The sequence below is a fragment of the Felis catus genome, chromosome X (assembly GCF_018350175.1).
Source record: "Felis catus isolate Fca126 chromosome X, F.catus_Fca126_mat1.0, whole genome shotgun sequence".
NCBI lineage: Eukaryota > Metazoa > Chordata > Mammalia > Carnivora > Felidae > Felis > Felis catus.
Genome location: NC_058386.1, coordinates 26,812,707 through 26,838,354, shown reverse-complemented (window position 1 = coordinate 26,838,354; position 25,648 = coordinate 26,812,707). Strand labels below are relative to the sequence as shown.

Here is a 25,648-nt window from a genome sequence, read left to right as displayed (position 1 = left end):
GGAAGAGAAAGTCCCCTCCTGCTTCTTCCCCCAGGCCTCTTTCTCGCTTCCAGGGAAACTCCAGAGGTTACTGCTTTTCTTTCATAACAGAGAAAAACGCACACCACGTAGGGTATGACCCTGCGGAGGATTTTAACCCCAGTTTGTTTTCCTTAACATTTCATTAGCACTGCCCACAAAGAGCTAGTAAAATGCACTCGGGCCCTTAACTGTGCGTCCACTGAGCCCTGGGCCAGCTCTTTACTGACTGGGATGGTCCATGTTTATCTGCAGTTACATTTACAATTGTATTGCCCCCTCCCCCTAGATGGGCGAGAGATGTACTTAATGACCGTCGATTGTTTGCAAGGCATCTTCCCCTGACACTTGGGGAGGAAAGCTTGCGCTGTGCCGATGCTGGACAAGGTTGAGGTTTCTCTTTCGTTAAATTTTCGTCCTTCAGCATATGACTAAATACCGCTTCTGACCAAGGGAAACCGCACCCCCCCCCCCAGCCCCCCATCTTAGGAACTCCTTAGAGGACTTGAAAAGATACTGTAAAATATAATTTGAAGGTGAAAGAAAGAAGTGAGCCTCGGGTCGAAAAGCTGAAGAGATTGTACACTTAGTTCTCCTTCTGAAAAGTTTAGTCAAGTTGATGATTTTTTCACCTAATACTAAAGTAGCAGACAGATTGTGAGGTGACCGGTATTTCAAGGCAGAAATCGCTTAATGATTATAAATGTGTAGCCGGAAATAGAGTTTACACAACCCTAACCATACAGATTAATCAGACCGACCTTCTGTGATACAAATCCGAAACAGTATTGTCAGGAACTCTTTCGAAATCTCTAGTAAACTACAGATTCTTTCTTATACAGAATGTGCAAATGACTCTGTTCCCATGGAACACTCTAGGTCCCCTTAACTCTCCAGTACCCCCATACTTCAGGAACGGAAACTTTCCCTGCCCACATTCTTCCCCCGGTGCCACTGAGATTCGACCATAATAACCTCAGATCACCACTACTCCAGTCATCAAACTTCGAGCTGGGCGGGGTGAAGATAAGCCATTTTGAAAGAGGGTAGGGTTCAGGTTAGGTGTTCACCCAAGGGTGCGAAATAACCCGAACAGGATATTCAAAGGAAAGGAAAAAGGATTTCCCCCTCGGAATCACTTGTGATTTTATGTGGCTTTTGCAGTGGATCTCTTGAGCCTGTCAGCTGCGTGCGATGCCTTGGACCAGCACAACCTCAAGCAAAATGACCAGCCCATGGACATCCTGCAGGTCATAAATTGTCTGACCACTATCTATGATCGCCTGGAACAAGAGCACAACAATCTGGTCAACGTCCCTCTCTGCGTGGATATGTGTCTCAATTGGCTGCTGAATGTCTATGACACGTACGTATGGCCAGTGTAATTAGCATCACAACAGGGGCCCCAGTCTGGAAATCCTGTCCTCAGGATGAAAGGTTCACGAAGCCCCGTGACCTAATGCTGTCCCTGTGATACATCAGGTTTGCGTTTGTTGAAGCTGAAACATATTTTGATGAACTGGGACGTAAGAGCTAGAATGTGCGTGGCGCTCAGAAAACAAACAAAACCCGGAGACACTCATTTTTCAAATAGTAGAATGAGTCAGTGTGTAGCCTTTTCTTGCCCGTGTAATTTGAATTCTTCCATCCACTTCGGGAGCGGCTCCCACTCCCTGGCAGCAGTGGATGTGCTCCTGGAGACGCTGACGCACCTGTCACCAGATCGGAGTAGTGTTCGCTCACACCCCGGAGGTTTTTGCAGAACGTTGTGAATTGATGAGCCAAAAAAAATGAGAGCGAGCCCTTCATGGAGCAAACGGGGCTCCTCAAACTGAGGAGGCCTTATAACGCTGTGCCAGGTTTCCATTTGGCATCTCCAGTTGATCATTCTCTTAGAGAGGACTTGGTTTTCTTTTTGCTTCGGATTGCCCACATGAGGTATCCCCGGTTCTAGTTTTTGTCTTGAGCTTAATGAAGACAATTGACGAAGGCAGCCGGCAGAATTGGTCTTCATTTTGACCGAATTCTTCTTGGACCTCCCAGTGATTACATGCCTCATTTCACATGCAAACAAGAACATATTCCCCAGTTGGAAGTCGGGGAAGGCTTTCTGAAAGGAGTTGCATATCAACTATTTTGCCTTTTGCCTTTGTCGTAGAGTTTTGCCACTTCTGCGATTAAGACGTACACCTCTTTCTTTGTCGTTGTGATCAGGTAGTGCTTTTTGAATTCCAAGACCATCTGGCTGTGTAATTCTGATAATTATTTACCGAGCCCTCGAACATACTGGCTTTTGATTGTGGATTACACTTAAATTTGGCTCTGATAAGGGTTCGTACTCGGTTGTTCCCGCACATCCATTTTGGTACCGTGTTCTTTGTAGATGACATATGAATGGATTCTGAGTGTATATACCGTCCCTTCCACCTGCCTCAAAATTGCTTGGGGACGGTTTTAACCGCTTGAAGACCTGAGTTAGAGTTCATGAAGTTTATTCATTAAAACTTTGGTTTGCCTTTTTTAAAGAGGGGCACAAGGAGAAAATCTCCAAGCATGGTAATTGTGTTAACGCCTTAAGTTCCCGGATTTCTCTTCGGCCAAGGGTTTTAGGCAGCTATACCAGTGAAAAGTTGAGCATGTTGTTCACCAAAAATCACCCCAGTTGGGACCTATCCTTTGTAGTTTTGCAGTGCTAGACGGGAGAATTATGCCACAGTCCCTCTCTCCTTCTCTTTGTAACCACCATCCAAGGTTTACTTTCTTTCCATAACAAAATAAAAGGTGCCAATTATTGAAAATCATTTTCTACAGAAGGAGAAATTTTTCATTCTTCGGGATCATTTTTCCCCCCGTGGATGAAATGAACCATTTTAAGTTTGTCACGTGGAATGCTTTATTTCAGCTTTATATGTAAAGCGAAAGTGTGAATATATTTCAAGCATTGATCCAGCGGTAGGTTGTTTTTAAAATTGCTCTTTAAGATCATACGCTTGATTGTTCTCTAATAGAGGAGATTGTATTTTTCTTAGGGAGATAAACGTACATATTTCGTATTATGTGTCACGTGGCCTGACGTGAGCGATTTTCTTCTCAACGAGGGGCAGTCTGATCCAAGTCTAAGGGTGGTCAAGAGGGCCCAGCAAGTCAGTTGCTGGTGTCTCTTGGGCTTTCGTAACCACAACAGGCAACGTGGTTCCGTGGCCAAAATAACTTCAGCGCGCAGTAGGAATTCTTCCACTGACCAACCTAAACCCAGGTGACTCTCCGCTGGGTGGAAGGATAATTTTTTTTTATCCTTTTTATGTAGAGCCACTGTTACAATTCAAGTAAGGGCTTTGGAGAATTGCAAACTCGGTCATCGTTCTTTGGTCAAAGTGGTCAGATTTCCATTGCACTCTAGGCCATCGGCCGAACAGGTAAGGAAGGTAACGAAGAGAAAGAGATGATGAACCGAAAAGCTGTCAGCAAATCTTACCAAGACGATTGGGTTCCTAAAACCGTGGTCACTAGAGTTCCCACGTCCAAGGCTTTTTTTCTTACGAAGTGTCTACCGTCTAGTAACGTGTCGGTAATGGTTGTTTGTTTTGTTTGTTTTCTTTTTTGGTCTGATTATTCGTAATAGGGGACGAACCGGGAGGATCCGGGTCCTGTCTTTTAAGACTGGCATCATTTCTCTGTGTAAAGCGCATTTGGAAGACAAGTACAGATGTAAGTCATGTGTGTTAACTCTCCTCTTTTATTAACGTTGCCTAATTACCCCAGTTTTAGAGGGGGAATGACTAGTGTTCTTATTTGACAGTAGGTTCCTCCCGTAAGATGTAGAACTGCTTTGAGAGTCCCCAGCCTTGATTTGTGCCCTTCCCTGTCACACATTCCATTGCAGGTATTTCATTCAATAGAGAATGAGGATTAACTTGTCCCGTCCAAGTATGATTTTACATTACATTGACTGTGTCCGAATAAAACACATGTTCCTAGAGGATAAAGTCTGATTTCCTAACCCCTTCGCCGGAGTCACAAAAAAGAATGTGAGGGTTTAGCCTGTACACTTGCTGATGCTTTGGATTCTTATTTAAAGAGCGCTCTCTGGCATTCGTGTTCAAGAAACATTGTTTAGTTTATAATCCTCTCACGCCAAGTTGTACAGACATCTCCAGATCTGTGACGTGACTTCCATTTTATTACTTGAGAAACTGATAGTGTGCCGTTTCTTACGGGGTAAATATCACCTTATAGAATTTCCTTCTGGTTAGCTCTTGGCTTCCTCGGCTTAAATCTGGTGCATCCAAATTAAAAGCAAATGCTAGAGGAGAAAAAATGGTCGCGGTGACTAAACAACCATCCGTTCCCACTGTGAGAGACTGTACTTGGTTTTCGCCCTTTATATGCTTGTAAGAAGTCTTTATGGTGGGAATGTTAAGCAAACCGAGCCTGTCCTGCCGTTTGTCTTTTCCCCTAAGGCCTAGCCACGCAGGGATGAGATGTGCTGAGTTTAAGGATGGGCAGGAGATAAAAGAGAGTGAATTTCTCCAAAACCACTCATTTCGCCCCAGGAGGAAGCCACAAAAAATACACAAGCCCTTTTAGCTCTCACTTTTATGTAGTTCCGCTTCGGGTTTTTTTTATCCCCCGATCCAAAGAAAAATAGCCCAACGGCTTTCATTAACCATTTAAAAAAGGTATTTTGGAGACAGTAGAGTATGTCTATGGGTTTTCCCCCTTTAAACAGTGGAGTTACTTACAGGTTAGTTTAAGATCTAACCTTATCAGTGGTATAGCAATGGCACGACGTAATACCAAAGGGTGCTTTGAGCCTGTGTTTCAGATAACTAAGAGGGAACATATTTTAAGGCTGCGGAAGCAAAAATATTAACTTTGAAGTGGGATATGTGAAAATAATTCATAATTTTGAAAAAAAAAATCCGTGTGTATTGGAGAGATGGTAAAAGGTTTCCATTACGTAGAGTTTCACATGTGCTTCACGAAAAGGAAAGGCTTCCTTGAATTTGCTTTTGTTGGCAGCTTTTCTCTGAATACCGGGTCTGATGAAAATGATGTTATTTCTGGGAACAGAACATACGTTGCAGGCATCGGGTTTGGTCACTCATTCCGTGATGCTTGTGGCACATGGCTGACCAAACACGGTCCCTGCCCTCAAGGGGGATATTGTTCTTCAGCCAAAAAAGATAGACGTCCATGAAAACATTGACCGTATTGAGTGATGGGCGCTAATTTACCAATACGTACAGCCTCCTTTGGGAGCGCATACAAGAAACTCCATGATCTTAGGACTTCATAAAGAAGTTCCGGTTTGGGTACATTTTTGAATCTCTGATGTCCAAAGGGGATGGTGCTTTGGACCAGTTACGTGGTTCTTTCTGCTAAGATATTTCTTTTCTGACAGTGGTTATATCTTATATATAAAATATCTCCCAGGGGACTATGTTTGGGCTTAGGAAAAATTCAGTTGTCAAAACTGTATGTAAACTTGCATTTCTCGCAGGGCCGTAGCTTATTTAAAAGCTGTCACGTTTTGTATATACACAGTGATGATTAACTTGATCCATAAAAATAGTAAATGTCCGGATTCACATGAATTAGAAGGAACCGCTCTCTGTGGAATTATGGGCTCCTGTTCATAACGAGTCCCGGGATCAGGGTTGGGAGGTTTTGCTAGCATCCGCTCGATGCTGCTTCTTGGTTGTTGAACTTCTCGTCTTCCATTCGTAGACCTTTTCAAGCAAGTGGCAAGCTCCACAGGATTTTGTGACCAGCGCAGGCTGGGCCTCCTCCTGCACGACTCTATCCAGATCCCGAGGCAGTTGGGTGAAGTCGCATCCTTCGGGGGCAGTAACATCGAGCCGAGTGTCAGAAGCTGCTTCCAGTTTGTGAGTTACCTTCTTAAGTCGCAGGTTCCTCTTTTGTGTTTCAGAAATTGAAAACAAAAACGGGCAACTCGAGTTTGTTGCGTTAGCTCCTGTGCAGGCAGGTGGGTAGGGGATTGGTGCTTGAGACCTCTGTGGGCAGTGGCTTCTGGACTCTGGGTTTTGAGAGAGAGGAGGGTACAGGGGGAGGAGAAAAAAAATCTCTCTCCGGCAGGGACCCCCCTGGTTACTAAGGTGCCGGGAGGGGAGAGAGTCTGCGGTGGTTCAGCAAGGGAGGAAATACATCTCCAGCCACAGAAATCCTTGGTAAACAAGAAAATAGGGGCGCCCCCTTGGCTCGGGCGGTTGAACGTCTGACTCTTTGGATGTCGGCTCAGGTCATGATCTCACGGTGTGTGAGTTCCAACCCGCATCGCGCCCTGCGGCCGACAGTGCTGAGCCTGCTTGGGATTTGCTCGCTCTCACTCTCGGCCCCTCCCCCGCTCACATTCATTCTCTCTCTTTCTCTCCCTCAAAATAACTCAGTTTAGGGGCGCCTGAGTGGCGCAGTCGGTTAAGCGTCCGACTTCAGCCAGGTCACGATCTTGCGGTCCGTGAGTTCGAGCCCCGCGTCGGGCTCTGGGCGGGCTCTGGGCTGATGGCTCAGAGCCTGGAGCCTGTTTCCGATTCTGTGTCTCCCTCTCTCTCTGCCCCTCCCCCGTTCATGCTCTGTCTCTCTCTGTCTGAAAAATTAAATAAACGTTGAAAAAAAAAATTAAAAAAAAAAATAAATAACTCAGTTTAAAAATTAAAGAAGGAAAATAACTTTTGTAGGTGAGTCTTCAGTCCCTTAGCTTTTTTATCTTTATTTAAAAATTTTTTGTTGTTGTTATTTTTTCCTTGATGCTTTTTGAACCCACTTGGGTTCTGTCATCATAGCCTCCTTTTCAGGGGCTGTTGGTCAGGGGTTGAAATGACTCTCTTTTTGTAAGTTATCCTTTTGTAGCTTGGACGTTCCTCTGCTATTCCGAGGCCTGAATGGTGACCCCCTCCGTAACAGGGTCAGAGATTTATGCCCTGCTGCTGTCCGGTCCCCGGCGCAACGCGTGGCTTGTCCGTTCGCTTTCTTATCCTGCCCCGTTTCTCTTCCACATCCCAGTCAGTGCCCCCCAAAACCCTTTCTTCCTCCCAAGTGGCCACGAACTCCCCTGATACTGAGGTGGTTTGCATTTTCGCCACGGTCGGTGATGCTGCGGTGAACATCTTTATGCATTCCGCTGTTTTCCTTGATGGAAGTTTTTCCCTTCAGATGAATTCTCCGGGATGGGATTACCAGACTCAAAGCTAGACCTCTGTGGCTTTGCATACATGTTACCAGATGCCTGTCCGTCAGAGGTCGCTCCTCTTGGTGAAACACCAGCCGCACTGAAGGAGTGAGATCTTTGCAGTATCACGTTATTCACAGTGGTTGTCTGGGTTTTTTTTTAGGTTTTCTTAAAAGCTAAGCACTGTTTTTCTTTGATGGGATTTCTCAATCCATTCTAATCCCATGAACAAGAGAACTAGCTGTAGAGATAACCAGATAACCGGGTTAGGCCTCTGGTCTTTGACCACAGACTAGGATAAAACCACAGAAGGCCTCCTAGGGGGGACGTTGTGAATATTTAGATGTTTAAAGCAGTTGGAACATTGTTTAAAAGTTAACCAGGCACATTGATGAAGCTATGGCACAGCAGCTAAAAATGTAACATAGATTTGGGGAAATAAATGCATTTTTTCCACCTCATACTCAGACTTCCCAAAATGTAAATAGACCATCACTACCTCTAGATTTTTTTTTTTTTTAGCCTCTAGAATGTAGACACAAGTAAAAGCGAATATCAATGGCCACAGATAACCTAGATTCATTTTTTTAAAAATCCACTTACAAGACTTGGAATGGATTGAGTTGTTTTTCTTAAGCAGGTTTCTCTTTAATCAAGTTTCACTTACTCTTTATTTAAAAGAAAACGTTGATCATTTTGAGAGAGAGAGAGAGAGAGAGAGAAGACGCGCGAACGTGCGTGTGAGAGGGGGTCAGAGAGGGAGAGAGAACGAATCCCAAACCGGCTCTGCATTGTCAGCGCAGAGCCGGACTCGAGGTTCGATCCCACAAACTGGGAGATCGTGACCTGAGCCAAAACCAAGAGTCGTGACCTGAGCCAAAACCAGATGCTTAAGCGACTGAGCCACCTGGGCGTCCCCAGTGACTCTTCAAATTGTAGTTGTGAAACACACACACACACACACACACACACCCACACACATTGATATATACGGCCACGCACGCTTCTGTGTGTATTGTGGCTTGGGTCGAGAGTAAGGGTCAGGATGTAAGTCGGCCAGTAGCCGACATGCATCAGGGCCACTGGAATCCTTGTCCCAGGGCCTCACAATACTGCCTGTGGCTGCAGCCCCCACCACCCTCACTGCAGGGCCGGGCTCCGTTTTGAATCGAAATATACTTGACATGTTTAAGGCGTACGACACGTTGATTTGATACGTTAATGTATCGTATCGTGATTGCCGCTGTAGTGATAGTGCTTCTGCCGTGTCGTGTCGTGCAATTATCACGTGTGCGGTGAGAATGAGTAAGATCTAGTCTCTGACTCTGTCACTGAACAGAAGCTCCACCTTCCACATGCTGTGCCCTTATCAGGAGCCCTGTCCCTGTGCTTTCACATGCTGCCTCCTTCTGCTGGATGTCCCCTTTCTTCCCTAACACATGCCTCTGTCCCGGCGATAGCAACACTGTCTTCTCAATCTCAGACTCAGTCTGTCGGCGCATACTCACTGAATGTGTCTTGACTAGCCGGTCTCCAAGCGTTTGGGAATGTCTTTGGTGAGACGGGGGGGGGGGGGGGGGGGGGGGGGGGGGGGGAGGTCCTTCAAGATACTAACAGTGGTAATGGGTGGATTTTATTTTCTTCTCTACTCTATGGTATTTTCCGAATTTTCTTCTTGGAACGTTTCTAATTAGAAAAAAGGCATAAAGCACTAAGTTTTTTTTTTTTTTTTTTTTTTTAAGAGAAAGAAACATCTTTTGTCTGATGACCTTCCCTCCCAGTCTTACCGTGCTCTGTCCCCTGACCTTGTCATTGCTGTTACTGCTCTCATACTGGTTTAAAAAAAAATTTTTTTTTTCAACGTTTATTTATTTTTGGGACAGAGAGAGACAGAGCATGAACGGGGGAGGGGCAGAGAGAGAGGGAGACACAGAATCGGAAGCAGGCTCCGGGCTCTGAGCCGGCAGCCCAGAGCCCGACGCGGGGCTCGAACTCACGGACCGCGAGATCATGACCTGAGCCGAAGTCGGACGCTCAACCGACTGAGCCCCCCAGGCGCCCCTCTCATACTGGTTTTAAAGAAACGTATTAGCTGTACGACAGACACCACGGGTAGAAATCCGTTTCTTTCTGTGGTCCACTGAGGAAATCCTAATGTGTCTAGTTCTCACACCTTTCCTCATCTGCTTCCGTAACCACCCAGAGTTTGCTTTCACCACCCTGAAGCAGCCTCTCCCTACGATTTGTGCCTACTGTGCTTACGAGTAATGTTGTTACTGTTGCCGCCGACCGTCACACTTGACCGTTGTTCCCGTGGATTCCGTCCTGAATCCTCAGCAATCCTTTGAGGAGAATGGAATAGGCAGGCTTTGGGAGTCAGGTTTTTATTGTTTAGATGGACGAGTAAATTGCCGCTGCCCCTCAAGGCCCTGAGCTGGTGGAAGGCTTTAATTCCTAGTCCATTGTCCCCAAACCCCCACTCACCACCTCAGTCCCAAATGTGCCCTTTTTGATTCTCCTCTCCACCCTCCGAAGGTGAAATAACAGGCATTTTCTTTGGCTCCCTGCTGGAATATGAGATAACCACGTGGGAGGGGGCTTGGGGGTAAGGGGAATGCCCATTCTGAGAAGTTGAGTATTGGCAGTTGGGGGTTTCTAGTAGGACGTCGTGCTCGCTCTCTGCGTGCAGAGCCTTGTTCCTTCGGTTTGGGAAGCCTCTCACCTGGGTAGTAATTGGCAATTGGGTTGAACCGATCCCTTCTGTGTACTTCGAAGTTGACGTCTGGGACCTGGCAGGCTTGTCCTCAGCCAGGTGCTCTGGCAGTCACTTTGCCTTTCACTGTGCACCGTGCATGAAAATGCGCGGTCTGCCGCGGCGAAGGAGACCACGAGTGAAGATGCCCTTTGCCCTTTGTTTGAAGCGTAGGGACCTTGGGACTGTGCCAGGCTGGTTCTTTGAGCAAGGCCGTGCTCCAAGGCCTGTTTTCTACCCACCTAAGGAAATAGCAGTAAAGTACTTAACTTCTACAAATGCATTCCTTGTATCGCAGAAAGAGAAGGTGACTTCAGAAGAGAACTTCTTTTGAGTTGGCACAGTGAGAAAGGTGTAGCTTCTGGTTGTAGACAAGAGCCTAGAAGGGGCCGAAAGAGAGCGGTGTATTTTCCTGTGCAGCGCTCAGTGGGGGATCTTTTCAAGGTTTCCTTAGCTCGGATCCAGATCCCTCAGTTCGGGACACGGATGGTGGTGATGTTTCCCCCACAATATGAATGTCCGTCAAAAAAAAAAAAAAGTTGGGGAAGAAACCCCCACGTTGCTCCAAAACAGAGAAGGAACCTGCCATCAAGTGCAGGTACGATGTTTTGCCCATTTACAAATCAGTATAGGTCTTTCAAGGAATTAACTAGTAGGCCAGGAAATGAAGGTATACCTGTGGATTTAAAAAAGGAAAATCTACCCTAAATTTATGGGTTTGACAGCGGTACGTTCCTTGAGAGTAAACAAGGCAACCAGGGTAATGTTCCTACCTTAGAAGCCTATTGCAATGCACACATATACTGGGAAACAGACCCTGTGGGGATAGTAGAAGTGAAGTTGTGAAACTAGTTTGTTGCAGTTAACGCATCATCATGTCGTTCCTCTTTGCATATTCCACGGACACAACTCCACTGTCAGACTACGTTGATCCTTCTGACCTGAGTGAGGCCAGGCCCGTCCCGGAATTGAGTCGCACAGGCGGCCCAGACTGGAGATTGTCCACATGTCTCCTTTTTCGGATGAGAAAACTGCAGCCCGGAGAGGCAGAACTTACTACGTTCCACCTACTGCGATTTTAGCACGTCAGATCTAGACAGAAGGCCCAAGTTCCCTGTGTTCCCAGCCAGTATTTCCTTCTGCTAGACCATCTGAGTGGAAATAGGTGGTTTGGACCAGTTCACATACTAGACTGAACAGAGAGCTAGGAAACGTGATCTTTTGTATGAAGTTATGGTTGTAATAGGATGACACCGATAAATAAATGAACATCCTCACCGCTACCCCCACACCCGTGCGCACGCTCGCCCACATGCCCCATGATCTTTATTTAAGACCTTCTATTCCTGGGGCACCTGGGTGGCTCAGTCTGTTAAGCATCCGAGTCTTGTTTTGAGCTGGGGTTACGATGTCGCAGTTCATGGGATCAACCCCCCCCCCCCCCCCCCCCCCCCCGTGTCCGGCTGTCCTGCTTGGGATTCTCTGTCTCCCTCTCTCTCGGCCTTTCCCTTCCTCCCTCCCTCCCACGCGCTCTCTCGCTCTCTCTTTCTCTCAAAATCGATAAACAAAAGATCAGTTCCCAGTTGCAGGTGACTAGTCTTCCTGCAAATGAAACCTGCTAAGAGTGACTCTTACGTGGGAAAGCTTTAGACCGTTAAGTGACTCCAGAAAAGAGGCGTGCCCCTGTAAATTGGATTGTGGCAGTGCCCTGAGAAGTACCCCCTTCCCCCATGACAGTTTGTCGTGTTCTCTTCTGTAAACGTTTTAAGGACTTTATTGTTTAGATGGAAGCAAGTATACCCACTTGATATTCAGTGTGCTTCCCCTACAGGAGCTTGGGCACCAAAATCTGTTTATTTTATATCTGTTGCCTGCCTCCTGTTGTATTTATGCATTCAAAACGACTAAGTTGCTTTTTCATCTGTCTTCTGAAATTTTATATTCAGGTGACAAAAATGAATGCCCTCTATGTACAGTTGCTATAATAGAAAATGATACAGAAACAAGAATAAATTACAACCTCAACTATCGAAAGCATGTCTGTCTCTCTCTCTCTCTCCTATGTAAACCATCATTCCAGAATAACTGTAGTAGTGAGTGGCCGAGTGGTTCCGTGCCTGGGCCCTGAAGCCAACTGCCTGGGTTCAAATCCCAGCTCGGCTGTTTCCTGCCCCGGACATGTTTTTGAACCTTTCTGGCCCCTGGGTTTTGGGCAGTTGTGAGGGCCAAGTGACCATTAGAGGCAGAGCACTTAGAGTCCCCGTAGGCACATAGTAGGTACTTCCTAAGTGTTAGCTTACAGTGATCTAAAGCGTCTTGCAACATGAGACTGATGTGCCAAGATTAACAATTCCTTTTATCTATAGCCAGCCATCTGTAGATTTTATTTTAGAGACCCTTGACATACTGTTTTCTCCAGGAGTGTTAAAATACCATGCCAGGACACTTGGGAACCAGTGTGACAGCATTCCTCATGCAGTCGAGCGCATTTTACACCATCCATCCTGAAAATAGCTCCAGAAAATTCTCCTTTGCTTAGGTTTGGCTTCTTGTTCAGTAACCAAAATCTGGGCCCTTCAGTTCCAAAGACATTCTTTTTATACCCCTTTGGGTGGTAAATGTTGAACTCCTGCTTCCTTGAACTCATAATGGATATTGACTCATAACTACAATATTAGTAAGTTACTCCAATTTGGTATTCATACACCGAGGTAGTATCAGTAGTGTGAGTTGGCCATCGATTGCTTCTCAGTGGCTGGTTTTTAAAATTATAAGCTACGGTGGGTTTAGCTTCATAGTTTTCCATTTAATTTGTTGTGGTTTGTGTCATTAACTTCTCACTGTGAGGTGATGGTTATTTTCTTCAGTATTTTGGAAATAGGTTTGTGTCGTAGTCGGAACCTGCTTCATTCCCACCAACAGTGCAGGAGGGTTCCCGTTTCTCCACATCCTCGCCAGCATCTATAGTCTCCTAATTTGTTCATTTTGGCCACTCTGACCGGCGTGAGGTGGTACCTCAGTGTGGTTTTGATTTGTTTTTCCCTGATGGGGAGCGACGTTGAGCATCTTTTCATGTGCCTGTTGGCCGTCTGGATGTCTGCTTTAGAAAAGTGTCTATTCATGTCTTCTGCCCAGTTATACACTGGATTATTTGTTTTTCGGGTGTGGAGTTTGGTGAGCTCTTTATAGATTTTGGGTACTAGCCCTTTATCTGATATGTCATTTGCAAATATCTTTTCCCCTTCTCTCGGTTGCCTTTTAGTTTTGTTGATGGCTACCCAAGGGATACAGGAGTGCTGATGATGCATAAGGGCACTTGGACCCCAATGTTTATAGCAGCACTTTCAACAATAGCCAAATTATGGAAAGAGCCTAAATGTCCATCAACTGACGAATGGATAAAGAAATTGTGGTTTATATACACAAGGGAATACTACTTGGCAATGAGAAAGAATGAAATGTGGCCGTTTGCAGCAACATGGGTGGAACTGGAGGGTATTATGCTAAGTGAAATAAGTCAGGCAGAGAAAGAAAGATACCATATGTTTTCACTCAATTGTGATCCTGAGACACTTAACAGAAGACCATGGGGGGAGGGGAAGGGGGGGAAAAAGAGAGAGGGAAGGAGGCAAACCATAAGAGGCTCTTAAAGACTGAGAATAAACTGAGGTTGGATGGGGGGTGGGGGAGAGGGGAAGGTGGCTGATGGGCATGGAGGAAGGCACCTGTTGGGATGAGCACTGGGTGCTGTATGGAGACCAATTTTGACAATAAATTATATTTAATATAAAAAAAAGAAACCTGTTTCATTCACTTAAACTGCTAAGGGAAATAAGCAGTGTGCTTTTCTTTGCTCTGCCTTCTAAAGTAGTAGTTCGTTGTTGTGACCAAATTTTTCCCTTCCTTCCTTCCTTCCTTCCTCCCTCCCTCCCTCCCTCCCTCCCTCCCTCCCTCCCTCCCTCCGTGTTTCCCTTCCCTTGCCACAAGAGTCAGAGGTGCTAATGAAAAAAAATTTTTTTGACAGCCATGCTTTTTTAGTTCGAAGGGTATTCTAGACTCCCTTTAATAAGTTCACCATTAAATTTTTTTAAACTTTTTTTTTAATGTTTTATTTATTTCCGAGAGAGAGAGGGAGACAGAATGTGAGCTGGGGAGGGGCGGAGAGAGAGGGAGGCACAGAATCTGAAGGAGGCTCCAGCCTCTGAGCTGTCAGCACAGAGCCCGATGTGGGGCTCGAACCCACGAACCGTGAGATCATGACCCGAGCCGAAGTCAGACGCTCAACCGACTGAGCCACTCAGGCACCCCAAGTTCACCATTAATTCTAATTCACATGGAAACTTACCCAAAAAACTCACGGAAACGAGGAAACATGAGTTCAGTAAAGCCAGTTTGTCACTGGCTCATAAATTGAATTTTTTTAATGGAAAATTATGTATTTATTTGTTTGTTTGTTTAGAGAATGAATGTGAATGAGTGGCGGGGGAGGGTAGAGAGAGGGGGGGCAGACAGAGGATCCAAAGCGGGCTCAGCTCTGACAGCAGAGAGCCTGATGCGGGGCTCCGACTCGCCAACCACGAGATCATGACCTGAGCTGAAGTCAGATGCTTAACCGACTGAGCCACACAGGTGCCGCATTAATGGAAAATACCTTCTGCAAAGATTATGTAAGATGAAGGGACCGGTAAAACTTCCTCCTGGGATATCCTTATCTGTTCACCCAGGGCCTTTAGTGTACCTTGATTCTCTAACAACTAGAGGTTTTTTTGTTTTGGGTTGGGTTTTCTTTTTCTTGACATCTGATCAAATATTTCAAAAATTTTTTTCTTTTTTTAAAGGTACGTTAAAAAAAAAAAAAAAAACCATGGGGTTAAATGTATTCTGGTGGTCAGTTCTGTGAATGTAGACAAATGCATTGTGTTACTGACACTGCAGTCGGGACCCAGAACATTTCCATCGGCCCTGACGTTCTCTTCTTGCTAGGTTGCCGTCCTGCGTGCTCCCGGTCTCAGGAAACCATGACTCTGTTTTCTGTTCCTATGGTTTTGCCTTTCCCTGAGCTGGATTTCAAATGATTGTAGGAGGCAGTAATAGAAGAGCTAATGTTATATTTTGTACTTGAGCAAAACCTGCCCTGATACGTACTTGAGAAAGTATGTTTTGTTGATATCTACACAGATAGATGCGTTTTACCGTGTATAGAGGAAACCTTTCTGTTCGGTAAGAACCAGCATAAATGCGTGTTGAGTATACTTACGGATTTGCATAGATTGAAGAATTGGGCTTATGTTCCCCGGAGCCATGGTGTTAATTGGTTTATTAGTCAGGTGGAGTGGAGAGCCTGAGGTCAGGACAGTTGTCCTTGAACATGTAAATGAAGAGTGGATAATCACTGTGTGTTATTGTTTGGGCTGATTTTATCTTTAATGGGTAATTCAGAGTCCTGATTAATATTTAGAGCAGTGACTGCTGGCCTCCAACCTGCTCATTATCTTCAGAACTTTAAATAAAATACCTAGTTTCTACCCAAGACAGCAGTGATGGGAAACCTTTTACTTCTCGTCTCACAAACACAACTCTTGACCTCTCCTTCCTTATTTCAAACATGAAAAGTTTCCGTAAATGTAGGGATTCTTCAAGTCCTTTTTAGGCCGAAAATTCACAAGTATCTGGGAAAAGCACATCTCAAGCAGAGAGTGAGGGGATGTTTTAGGAACACTGTAGCCGATGCCATTAATGCCATTTCCCCTCCCCTGTAGCATTTATTAAAGCCCTCCCCCACGAAGGGGTGATTTGGAAGGAACGTTGGTCTCCAGCCAGTGTTGTATTTTGGAAGAACTTCCAGCAGGAAGAAGAGGAGAAAGGACAGAGCAGTGAGCACCCGTACATCTCCTGTGTACGGCCCGTGGCTTAGCACTTTGTCCCGTGAACAGTCCCCTTCTGCTCACTCCGTTCCTGCGCCTGTATTTGAATATACACACACAAGCACAGTTTTCCCCTTTATGCTTTAAAAGCCCACGGGCATCGCACCAGAAAACAGAAGCCCGTAAGCACTTCAGCACATGGGTTTGTTTGTTTGTTTGTTTTTTAAAGGACTTTCTCCTCCGTAACTGCAAAGCTCTCATGGTGGAAATGTAACATCCCTTCAGTAACATCACGTAGCATGCAGTCCGCGCCGAAATTTCCCCATGGCCCTGGAGTGTTCCTCATGGGTGGCTATTTGCTCCTAGGATCTAGTCAAGGTTTTTGTCTTGGATTTGCTTGTTGTGTCTCTGTGCTTTCACTTAATTGGAACAGTCTCCTCGCATTTTTTTTTCCGCATTCATGACACTGACATTTTGGGAGTTCAGGCCAGTTCTCTTAAAGACTGTCGTGCATTGGGGATTTTTCTAGTTATTTCTTCCTGATGAGATTCAGGTGAACTTTTTTTTGGGGGGGGGGGCAGGAACACAACAGAGGTGATGTTTGCTCGCTACATCACGTCCGGAGGGACAAATGAATACCTTGTTTTTTTAACTGATAATGCTAAGTATGTGAAGGACGCGTCTGCCACATATTTCCACGTAAAAGTGTCCTTTGCCTTTTGGAATCCGGAAGTCGTCGGTGCGATATTTGGGGACCGTGAATATCCTATTCCTTAACAACCATTCACCCTATAATTATAGCCTCCGGTGATGACCCTTTTCTAATTCAGTGATTGTATTGGCGGTTGCGGAAGAGGAGTCTTCCATTCTCCCTTTCTTTCCGAACGCAGTAGCTGGGTTTCTTCTGTCAAGAGGCATTCCCGTGTCTTCCCTCTCCGTTTTTGACTTTGCCCGCGGACATCCCATGTGATGTTGAATGTACCAGCGATGAGATTGCTCCTGACTGAGCTGCCTTCGGATGCTCCCTTTGCCATGGCATTGCCTAAAGTGCCAGCGCACAGAATCGGCCGTGCTTTTTCCCTCCGTGGCGATGCAAACAGGGATCTGATAAATAATACGTTCCCGTAGCAGCCGCCAACTCTTTTATGGGAGTGACAGGTTAACCAAAGCATCTAACAGGACCTGTGTGCTCATGAGGGTTGAGATGCGCGTAGGCTCTTGTGGTTCTTTTCCTGTTTGCTACTTCAGTATATGTTGACCCGAGCCCGTCAGCCTTTGTAGGTCATACGTGCCGTTGCATGCAGTACCACAAAGAAGGGGGAAGGGAGGTGATCGGAAAAGCCAGGAGTGTTAGAGTGTTAGGGCACCTGGGTGGTCAGTCGGTGAAGCGTCTGACTTTGGCTCAGGTCACGATCTCCCGGTTCATGGGTTTGAGTCCCGGTTCGTGGGTTCGAGCCCCGCATCGGGCTCTTTGCTCGCAGCTCAGAGCCTGAAGCCTGCTTCAGCTTCTGTGTCTCCCTTTCTCTCTGCCCCTCCCCCCATCTTGCCCTCTGTCTCTCTCAAAAAACAAACATTGAAAAAAATGTTTTTTAAAAAAAGCAAAGATAGGAGCGTGTGTTTATCACAATGGTTTTTGACAGTTCACTTTGTCCTTTCAGATGGCTGTCCGTAGGTCAGTGCAGAATTTTGTTGGAGATTTAAGCAGCTGGGCATTGTCTCGGGTAGGCCTTGGCTTAGGTCTCAGAGCCTCTAGAACTCTCCAACAGGTTAAAGATTGAAAAGATTTCAGACATCAGCTGTTCCCATAGGAAATCACTTGTGTTTTTCCTTTTTTAAGACTGCTTTATGTACACGTATTGGAGTATTCCGTTAATAGATAGCCTTGAGCTGTTTCCTTAACTTCTTCGAGCCTTTTTTTCCTCTGTAGCATAGTTACACATTCTATCAAGAGTTACTTATCCTCAAGTTTTTTCATTTCTCCTATCTTCTCTCTTTAGTAATGAATTTTTATACTTCAGAGTTTTAAAGTGCGCAATTTGGTAATTTTTGACACGGGTACACAGGATGACTCCAGCACGACAATCAAAATGAGCATATCTGTGATCCCCCAGAAGTGTTTTTAGGCCCCTCGGGAATGCCTACAGGTCCCCGGTACCCACCCCCACCTCGCGATGATAACTTCTCCGCTCTCTGTCACTATAGACCCCCTCGCATAGTCTGTAGTTCTAGGCAAATGGGATTTTATAGGAGGTACTCATTTTTGCCTGGCTTTTACTCGGCATAATTCAAATTTATTTTTATTGTGTGTATCCATATCGTTCCCTTTTATTTACTAAACAGTATCCCATTCTATACAATGCACAAATGCAATATTCTGCACAGTTTGTGTTTTTTTCCTCCCGGTTTTTTTTTTTTTTTAATTTTAATTCCAGTGTAGTTTACATACAGTGTTTACTGTTAGTTTCAGGTTACAGTACAGTGTCTCGTCACTTACATGTAACACCTGGTGCTCATCACAACAGGTGCTCTCCTTAATGCCCATCGCCTGTTTCACCCATCCCCCCACCCCCCTCCACTCCGGTGACTGTCAGCGCTCTACAGTTAAGAGTCTGTTTCTTGATTGGTCTGACCGTCTCTCTTTTTAACTCTTGCCCATTTGTTTTGTTTCTTAAATTCCACATTTGGGTAAAACCACGTTGTGTTTGTCTTTCTCTGATGTATTTCACTTAGCCGTAATACCCTCTCGATCCATCCACGTTTTTGCAAATGGCAAGATTTCATTCTCCTTTAAGTTCTTTTTTTAATGTTTATTCTTTTTTGAGATAGAGCACGAGCAGGGGAGGGGGAGAGAGGGAGCGAGAGGGAGGAGGGGGGAGACACAGAATCCAAAGCAGGCTCCGGGCTCTGACCTGTCAGCGCGGAGACCAATGCGGGGCTCGAACTCGCAAACCGTGAGATGGTGACCTGAGCCACACAGGCACCTCTCATTTTTTTTTTTTTTATGGCTGAGTAATACTCCATTACAGACCCATGCACACGCACGCGCACACAACGTATCTTTTTTTTCTACTCATCAGTCATTGGCCACTTGGCCACATTGGCCACTTGCTTCCATAAAAATTTGGCTGTTGGGAATAATGCTGCTGTAAACGTTGTGGGGCCTGTATCCCTTTTTGATTAGATGCTAAATGTTCTGAATGGAGAAGGCAGAACAGGAAATGGATCACCGTGCTCATTTCAAAGCTTGGTCGTTCCCAGCAAAGATTGCCTGGTCTTCGGGGTAACGACTCTTGTAACAGAGATAGCAAGGACAGCAAAGAGTCCTGTGCACACAGTGTGGCCTTTCACTTGAGACCAACTCTTGTCTGAAGAGAAGTAGCATAGACTAAAAGCAAGATGTGAAGCAGCCTTGTGTGGAATGTCCCATCAGTATTCCCTTGTGTCCGTGACTCTCACCTCCCGAGCAACTCACATGTAAAGCGCGAGTATCTCGCGTCTAAGAGGATCAAAGTGCCGCCTCCCTTCTGTTTTGTGACGTGCGGGTCTTGTATAGTTTTATGGGAGACTTTTTTTTTTTTTATCACTCGTTTGCTTTTCATAAAAATTGGGATTGTTTGGAGGAAGAGTCATTAATATTCTTTACAGCTCGTTCTTGTTCCTCCTTTTATGTCCGTTGCTAGCTCAGACTTCTCTCTTATGTAAAATATTCCACCGATGCCCTTGGTAGATTTAGAGGTTGTTAAAGAAATCGTAATAACAGCTCAGGGAACAGCCAGGAACTGCCTGTCCTATACCGTCTGACCCTGGCTGGCCATTCTCCTTGTGGTTTTAAAGTCTCTGTGTACACACTAATGCACAACACGGTTTGGGTCAATTTAAATTTAGCAAATCTTCCCAAACGCAAGCGTTTCACAATCAGGGCCAGAAGCGTTGGGTTGTGAGTGATGAATGCCTTTATCTCTTCACAGTGGTAGTGTTATTGAAATGGTTGTTTGGATTTATGAAGGGGATATTTTACTAATGGAACACCATATGAAACTTGTAAAAAAATCCTTGGTTTGTCCTCGTGTTGTCCCCAAATTTACCTTCTTCTGTCCGTGACACTGTTTGGAAATTCTGTTCATGCATGGGAATGTATTCAACATTTATATATTTAGTTATTATTTTTCTGTTTTTAACGTTTATTTACTTTGGGGGGAGAGAAAGAGAGAGAGACAGAGGCGCAAGCGGGGGAGGGGCAGAGAGAGAGGGAGACACAGAACCGGAAGCAGGCTCCAGGCCCCGAACAATCAGCGCACAGCCCGACGCGGGGCTCGAACTCACAAGCCATGAGATCATGACCTGAGCTGAAGTCGGACGCTCAACCGACTGAGCCACCCAGGCACCCCGGTTATTATTTTTCTTATAAATGGGCAGGACCTGTCCTAAATAAAATCACAGCACACGTGCATGCACGTATACACGCACATGTGTACGTGCACATACACATTCTCTGAAACCAACTGATTGGGATAATTATTTGCCATGAATAAATACATTTCTGCTGCTGTTTATCCTGGAAGACATTGCATAGGGTTGTCTCTTTGAGAAGCAGCTTGATTTCAGATCTGAGTCTATGATTTTAGCAGGTTCCCTCAGGACTTCTAGTTCGGTTTTGTTTTTTGTTGTTTTTTTTTTTTTTTTTTTAGTCCTTTTTCTTTCTTCTGGGGACAATGTATTGACCAATGTGGTTTTCATCTCCCACTTAATAGCGGAACAGGCCTCTCCTGGCTTCTCCAGTTCTGTGTTGTAGAGGACAGCTCCCTCCTCGCTGGATGCCCCACAGGGCTCCAGGGATGTCTGGTGCTTACTTAACACTAGGTCCCCGTGTTGGTTTCTGAATTTTGCCACGTGACCCGCGGTCATGTGAGATGTGAACATTCGGGCAGGGTTTCTCAGTCTTGGTACTGCTGCTACTTGGGCAGGCCCGGATAATTCTTAGTTGGGGGGGCCTGTCCTGTGCATTGCCGGCCGAATATTTAGCAGGACCCCAGCCCCTCTCTGCCAGACACCAGTAACATCCCCCCCCCCCCCCCCGGTGACAACCAGAAATGTCGCCAGACATTGTCACATGTCCTCTGGGATGCGGAACCGTCCCTCCCTGAGAACTACTGACCTCTCGAGCATGGCTTCCTGCCTTTGAGTTTCCCTGCAGACCTGGTTTCCAGTGTGAAGTTTGTATATTCCTGTGTTTTAGGCCAGATCATTCTAAACATGTCCTCCATATTTACAAAGAGACTTTTAGCCTTTTGGTGTACGATGTAATAAGAGACAGACCCACAGAGGCACTTACTTTAGAAAGCATTTAAGAGTCAACTTGAGCCAGTTGGAGAATGTTCTTCCTCTATCTTCTCCTCCTTAGACAACCCTTCTGGGTTTAATTTTGTTGCTCTTTCTTTCAGGGTGACTCGGCAGTTTTTTGTTTTGTTTTGTTTTGTTTTTTAATTCTAACCTCATTCACATACCCTAATCCTTCCTTTTTTTAATTGTGGTCACACTGCAGCTTAATTCCCGTCCCCTCGTTCAACTCCGTTCGATTCTGCAAGCTTGGATGGAGGGGATGGAAGCCTAGTTCCTGTCTTTAGGTTTAGACACGTATTGTTTTTAGGTTGTTAATTCTTTTTTTTTTTTTTTGAATCATCTGAGAACCACTGGGTAGTCTCTTGCATAACCTTGACTTCCCTTTCTACAGTTTTTCGGTTTGTTAAGCACTGTCATGTTTTTTTCAAAAACCTCGAAGTTGAGATGCTGACTGTCCGCTCTTAAAAGTACAGTGTATGTGTTTGTGGTAGCTGGGGTGTTGGGCATGCTGAGAAATATCCCCATCCCGTTTCCTCTGCAGCCACGAACTAATACTGTTATCCCGATAGAAAAATGAGCGTTCAGATGGACTCCGTGGCAGCCGCTTAGGGCCTGGTCCTTTGGTGCCGAAGGGTTTACGGAAGGTATAACATGCGAGAAACCCCAAAGTTATTCTGAACCCCGGCAAATCCCCCTAACTCCAAACTTGCCATGTGAGGAAGTGGCGTTTCAGGGAGAGAGGGCAAGGTCATCCTTGATACCGAGAGAAACGACCGGAGGCCTATATGTAGGCCAGCAAATAATGGCACCTAAAAGGATGATTTCAACTCGGTACAATCATACCTGCCCTTTGTCCTCAACAGCTTCCTCCTCGGCCAGTCTGCCCTTATTTATTTTTTCTAGAAGGCCAAAACGTCATTTTAGCTGGGGTTTAGTTTTAGTTCTGTCAGATCTTTATGGAAGCTTTGCCTGGTTTTCAGTTCTTTCCTTCTTTATGGCCAAACAAAAGGAGAGGGAGGATACCACCAGGATACAGGATGGTTTGTAGTGAAAATGAAAGATCGAAACAGAAAGAGAATGTGAATCCCCGTATCTCGTCTTCGGTGCTGTCAGTTGGCATCGGTGAGCAGTTTTAAAAGAGCCAAAATGATGGATCTCCCATCCCGGGAGCTAGAAAGAACCTTGAGGATTTCCAGCCTTTAAACACAAGAGAATCTATAGTATTTTGAAAAGGCAGAACATTCTCTAGCTTCCCCTGGTAATTCACACTAATGCTTTAACAACTTTCTGCATCAGGAAATTCTGTATGAGTTACAGCCTAAGTCGTTCATGCTGCTTAAGCCTGTTTCTTCTTGTTCTGTCCTCAGTGGAGGGATCGAACAGCTGGTCGCAGGCCCCTATGCAAGAGCCATTCACATAATTGAAAACTGTTATTAAATCGCCCCTTCAGCCACTCTTTCTGGCACATTCTCTGTTTTTGTTCTTGGCTAAATAATCCCAATTCCCTTAAACTGTTCTCATAGGTCTTTCAAACCCTTTAATTATCCTTGTGCCTTTCTGCCAAGCCTTGTCTAAGTTCTGGGCCACCAGAACTCGACAGCATTTTCTAAGAAGGGTTTGAACAGTTCTGAGGGTAATGAGACCCACTTCCTCACGCTGCACTTGCTTTGCCTTTAGTTACACGTCGTGGTCATGGTGTTTCTTGCTTTCTTTTTTACTGTTTTACACCTGCATTTGTTGCTGACTCACGGTCAGAGTTTGACTTGCCGTCTTCTGCAATGAATAGGAGGTTTCTGTGCTTATCACACTCCCTGTATTAAGCGTGAAGTTTTCCTCCGTAGCATGGCTTTTAATCCACCATTGAACACACGATCATTTAAAACCGAGTCGGAAAAAAATATCTTAGGGTCAGCTTAAGCAACAGTAAATCCACGTTTTCAGGAGGGATGAATTACTGCTGCTGGCCATTGTACTGGCTGTCTGTACTGGTTTGTCTCTGAGCTAGAAAGGGTTTATTTTGATAAAGTTCGTTTCTAGATCAGTGGAGCAAGAGATGGTTAGAGGACGTGTTGCAGCTGAAACTTGTAGCTCCTTTGACAGAGTCTCTCATTGTGCTTTTGTGTACAAGGTGGAAAAGCGAGTGCAGCGGACTCCGCGGTAATAGAACCGGGGGGAGTCCTGGTTTAACCAGAGAAGGCTGAATCCTGGATTTGCGTCAGCCCGAGCCGCCCGAGCGCTTTTGCGGCGGTGGCTGCTGGCCGACCTTGGCCCTGCTTGATATTTTCACCATTGACTTTTTTTTTTTTTTTCAACGTTTATTTTTGGGACAGAGAGAGACAGAGCATGAACGGGGGAGGGGCAGAGAGAGGGAGACACAGAATCGGAAACAGGCTCCAGGCTCTGAGCCATCAGCCCAGAGCCCGACGCGGGGCTCGAACTCCCGGACCGCGAGATCGTGACCTGGCTGAAGTCGGACGCTTAACCGACTGCGCCACCCAGGCGCCCCTCACCACTGACTTTTTGATGAAGACAGAACACGTGCTTTCAAATGGAAGAAGTATGTCAAAAGAAAAGAAGTGTAAAAAACACCAAAAGGACACAAAGCAGGGAAGAACAGCTAATCTCTCGGCTTGGAGAGTCAGAATTCTTAAAAATTTTGATGAGATGGTACAGCCGGCCCAAACCAACAGCCCAGTCCTTGACCCAAGGGAAAGGACACAGGTCCCAACTGAGCAAGTACAGACTAGAGGAATCACTGAAAACAGCCAAGAACAGCATTTCCCATTATGCCCAACCCAGCTTGAGGACCTTGTGGTGTTGACAAGCCTTGGAGTTTTGTTTTGTTTTGTTTTGTTTTTTGAAAGGTAAAGGTCTTGGGCTCACTGAATAATTAGTATGGGAAATTCTGAGGTCAAAGTTTGACGTGTTTCTTTACCAACGACTCCTCAGCGTTTAGTATGTTAACATGCATTAAAAATTTTAAGAGGCAGGGGTGCCTGGGTGGCTCAGTCAGTTGAGCGTCCGACTTCGGCTCAGGTCGTGATCTCTAGGTTTGCGTGTTCGGGCCCCGCGTCGGGCTCTGTGCCGACGGCTCAGAGCCTGGAGCCTGCTTCGGATTCTCTGTTTCTTTCTGCCCCTTCCCTGCTTGTGCACGCACACGTGTGTGCGTTTTCGCTCGCGCGCGCGTGCGCTCTCTCTCAAAAACAAAGAAACTTAAAAAAAAAATTGAAAAAGAAAAGAATTTTAAGAGGCAGATGTAATGAGTGCAGTGTTTCCGTAATCAAGTTCCATAATTCTTTTCTTGAAGCGTTTTGTTGGATGCTGGGTCTGCCGGATGCACTGGGAAATAGCCAGAGATTATACCCGAACAGAAACCCTATGTGCACGTACAACAGAATAAAAGAAAGTCATCCAGTTATACTGTCCAGACCAGTGGAGTGACCCTTCCCGGCAGATCATATTTGGAAAGTAGTTTCCTAAAGGACTGTGGCAAGCGAAGGCATGTCCCACGAGGAGTAAATAAAAGAACAGGGGTGAAGCAGCATGGCCAGACATGACCGCTCTGGTAACATCTTGGCAGGGCTCTGTAAAGCCTGAGACCATCTGGGTTTCTGGTCTTGCCCTGTGCCACACGGGGTTCCAAGTGCCTTTCATTCCACTCATTGAAATCTTCAAACAACCCTCCCAGGCAGGTGCTATGTAGAGATTAAGACAGGGAACGGTAAAGTTACTTTGCCAAGGTCCCACAGCCGGTAAATGGTTGGGGTTTGAACTCTCCGTGGCTGGATTCTGCGGCCTCTGCTCTGCTCTGTGGATTTCAGCTCCGTGTGATGGCGCGCTTTTGACAGGCGTACCTGTACTCAAGTGTTCAAGGTCATCCACTGAGGGTGTTTGCTCCCTCACCCGGCCGATGGTTCTCTAGTGGCGGTGAGAGCACACTGGCATTGCATCAGAGTTTGGACTCCGTGGTCATGGAAGGTCTAACGGTTCTGTGGTCCCGTTCCAAGAGGATGAGTTCGCTTGCACGCTCCCTTTGATCTTCGGGTTCTGTAATTCTTGTTTTTTTTGTTTTTTCCAATTTCCACAGAGTACCTCTGTGACGGCGCTCTCCACAGAGAAAAGCGCTCAACCCAAGCTTTCGAGCAGTACCTCAGATTGGTAGCATTTCGCAGCTAGGAGATTCAAGGTCCAAGGGCTCATTATACTGTTAAATTTACAATCAGGGGTAGTGACTGGACTACTGCTCGAGTGGTGAGCTTTGTGAGCCGCATGACCCGTCGGTTTCAACCGTGGTGCGCTCCTGTCTGCAGTACGAGTAGATTCGTTCTCAGTGAGCCACGTTCCAAGAGAAGCAACATGGGTTTACAGTGCAAATACTCATTACTTGCGTGATGCTACATTGTCCCATCGTATGTTCCGTTTACATTGGTCTCGGAACAGGCGCACTGCCCCCCGGATTGTGGGCAAAAGCAAATGACGGTCGCG

General features: G+C 45.8%; 1 protein-coding gene across 20 annotated transcripts in view; it reads left to right on the top strand.

The window, feature by feature from the left end:
- The window catches only part of DMD (dystrophin), a 2,379,610-nt gene that overhangs the window by 2,282,515 nt on the left and 71,447 nt on the right, over nt 1–25,648 (top strand). For all 20 annotated transcript variants that reach the window (XM_045050793.1, XM_045050788.1, XM_045050791.1 and 17 more), the window contains 3 exons: nt 1,183–1,384; nt 3,641–3,726; nt 5,749–5,906. In XM_045050793.1, the coding sequence (XP_044906728.1) occupies nt 1,183–1,384; nt 3,641–3,726; nt 5,749–5,906 (446 nt within the window). The remainder of the gene's footprint in view (nt 1–1,182; nt 1,385–3,640; nt 3,727–5,748; nt 5,907–25,648) is intronic.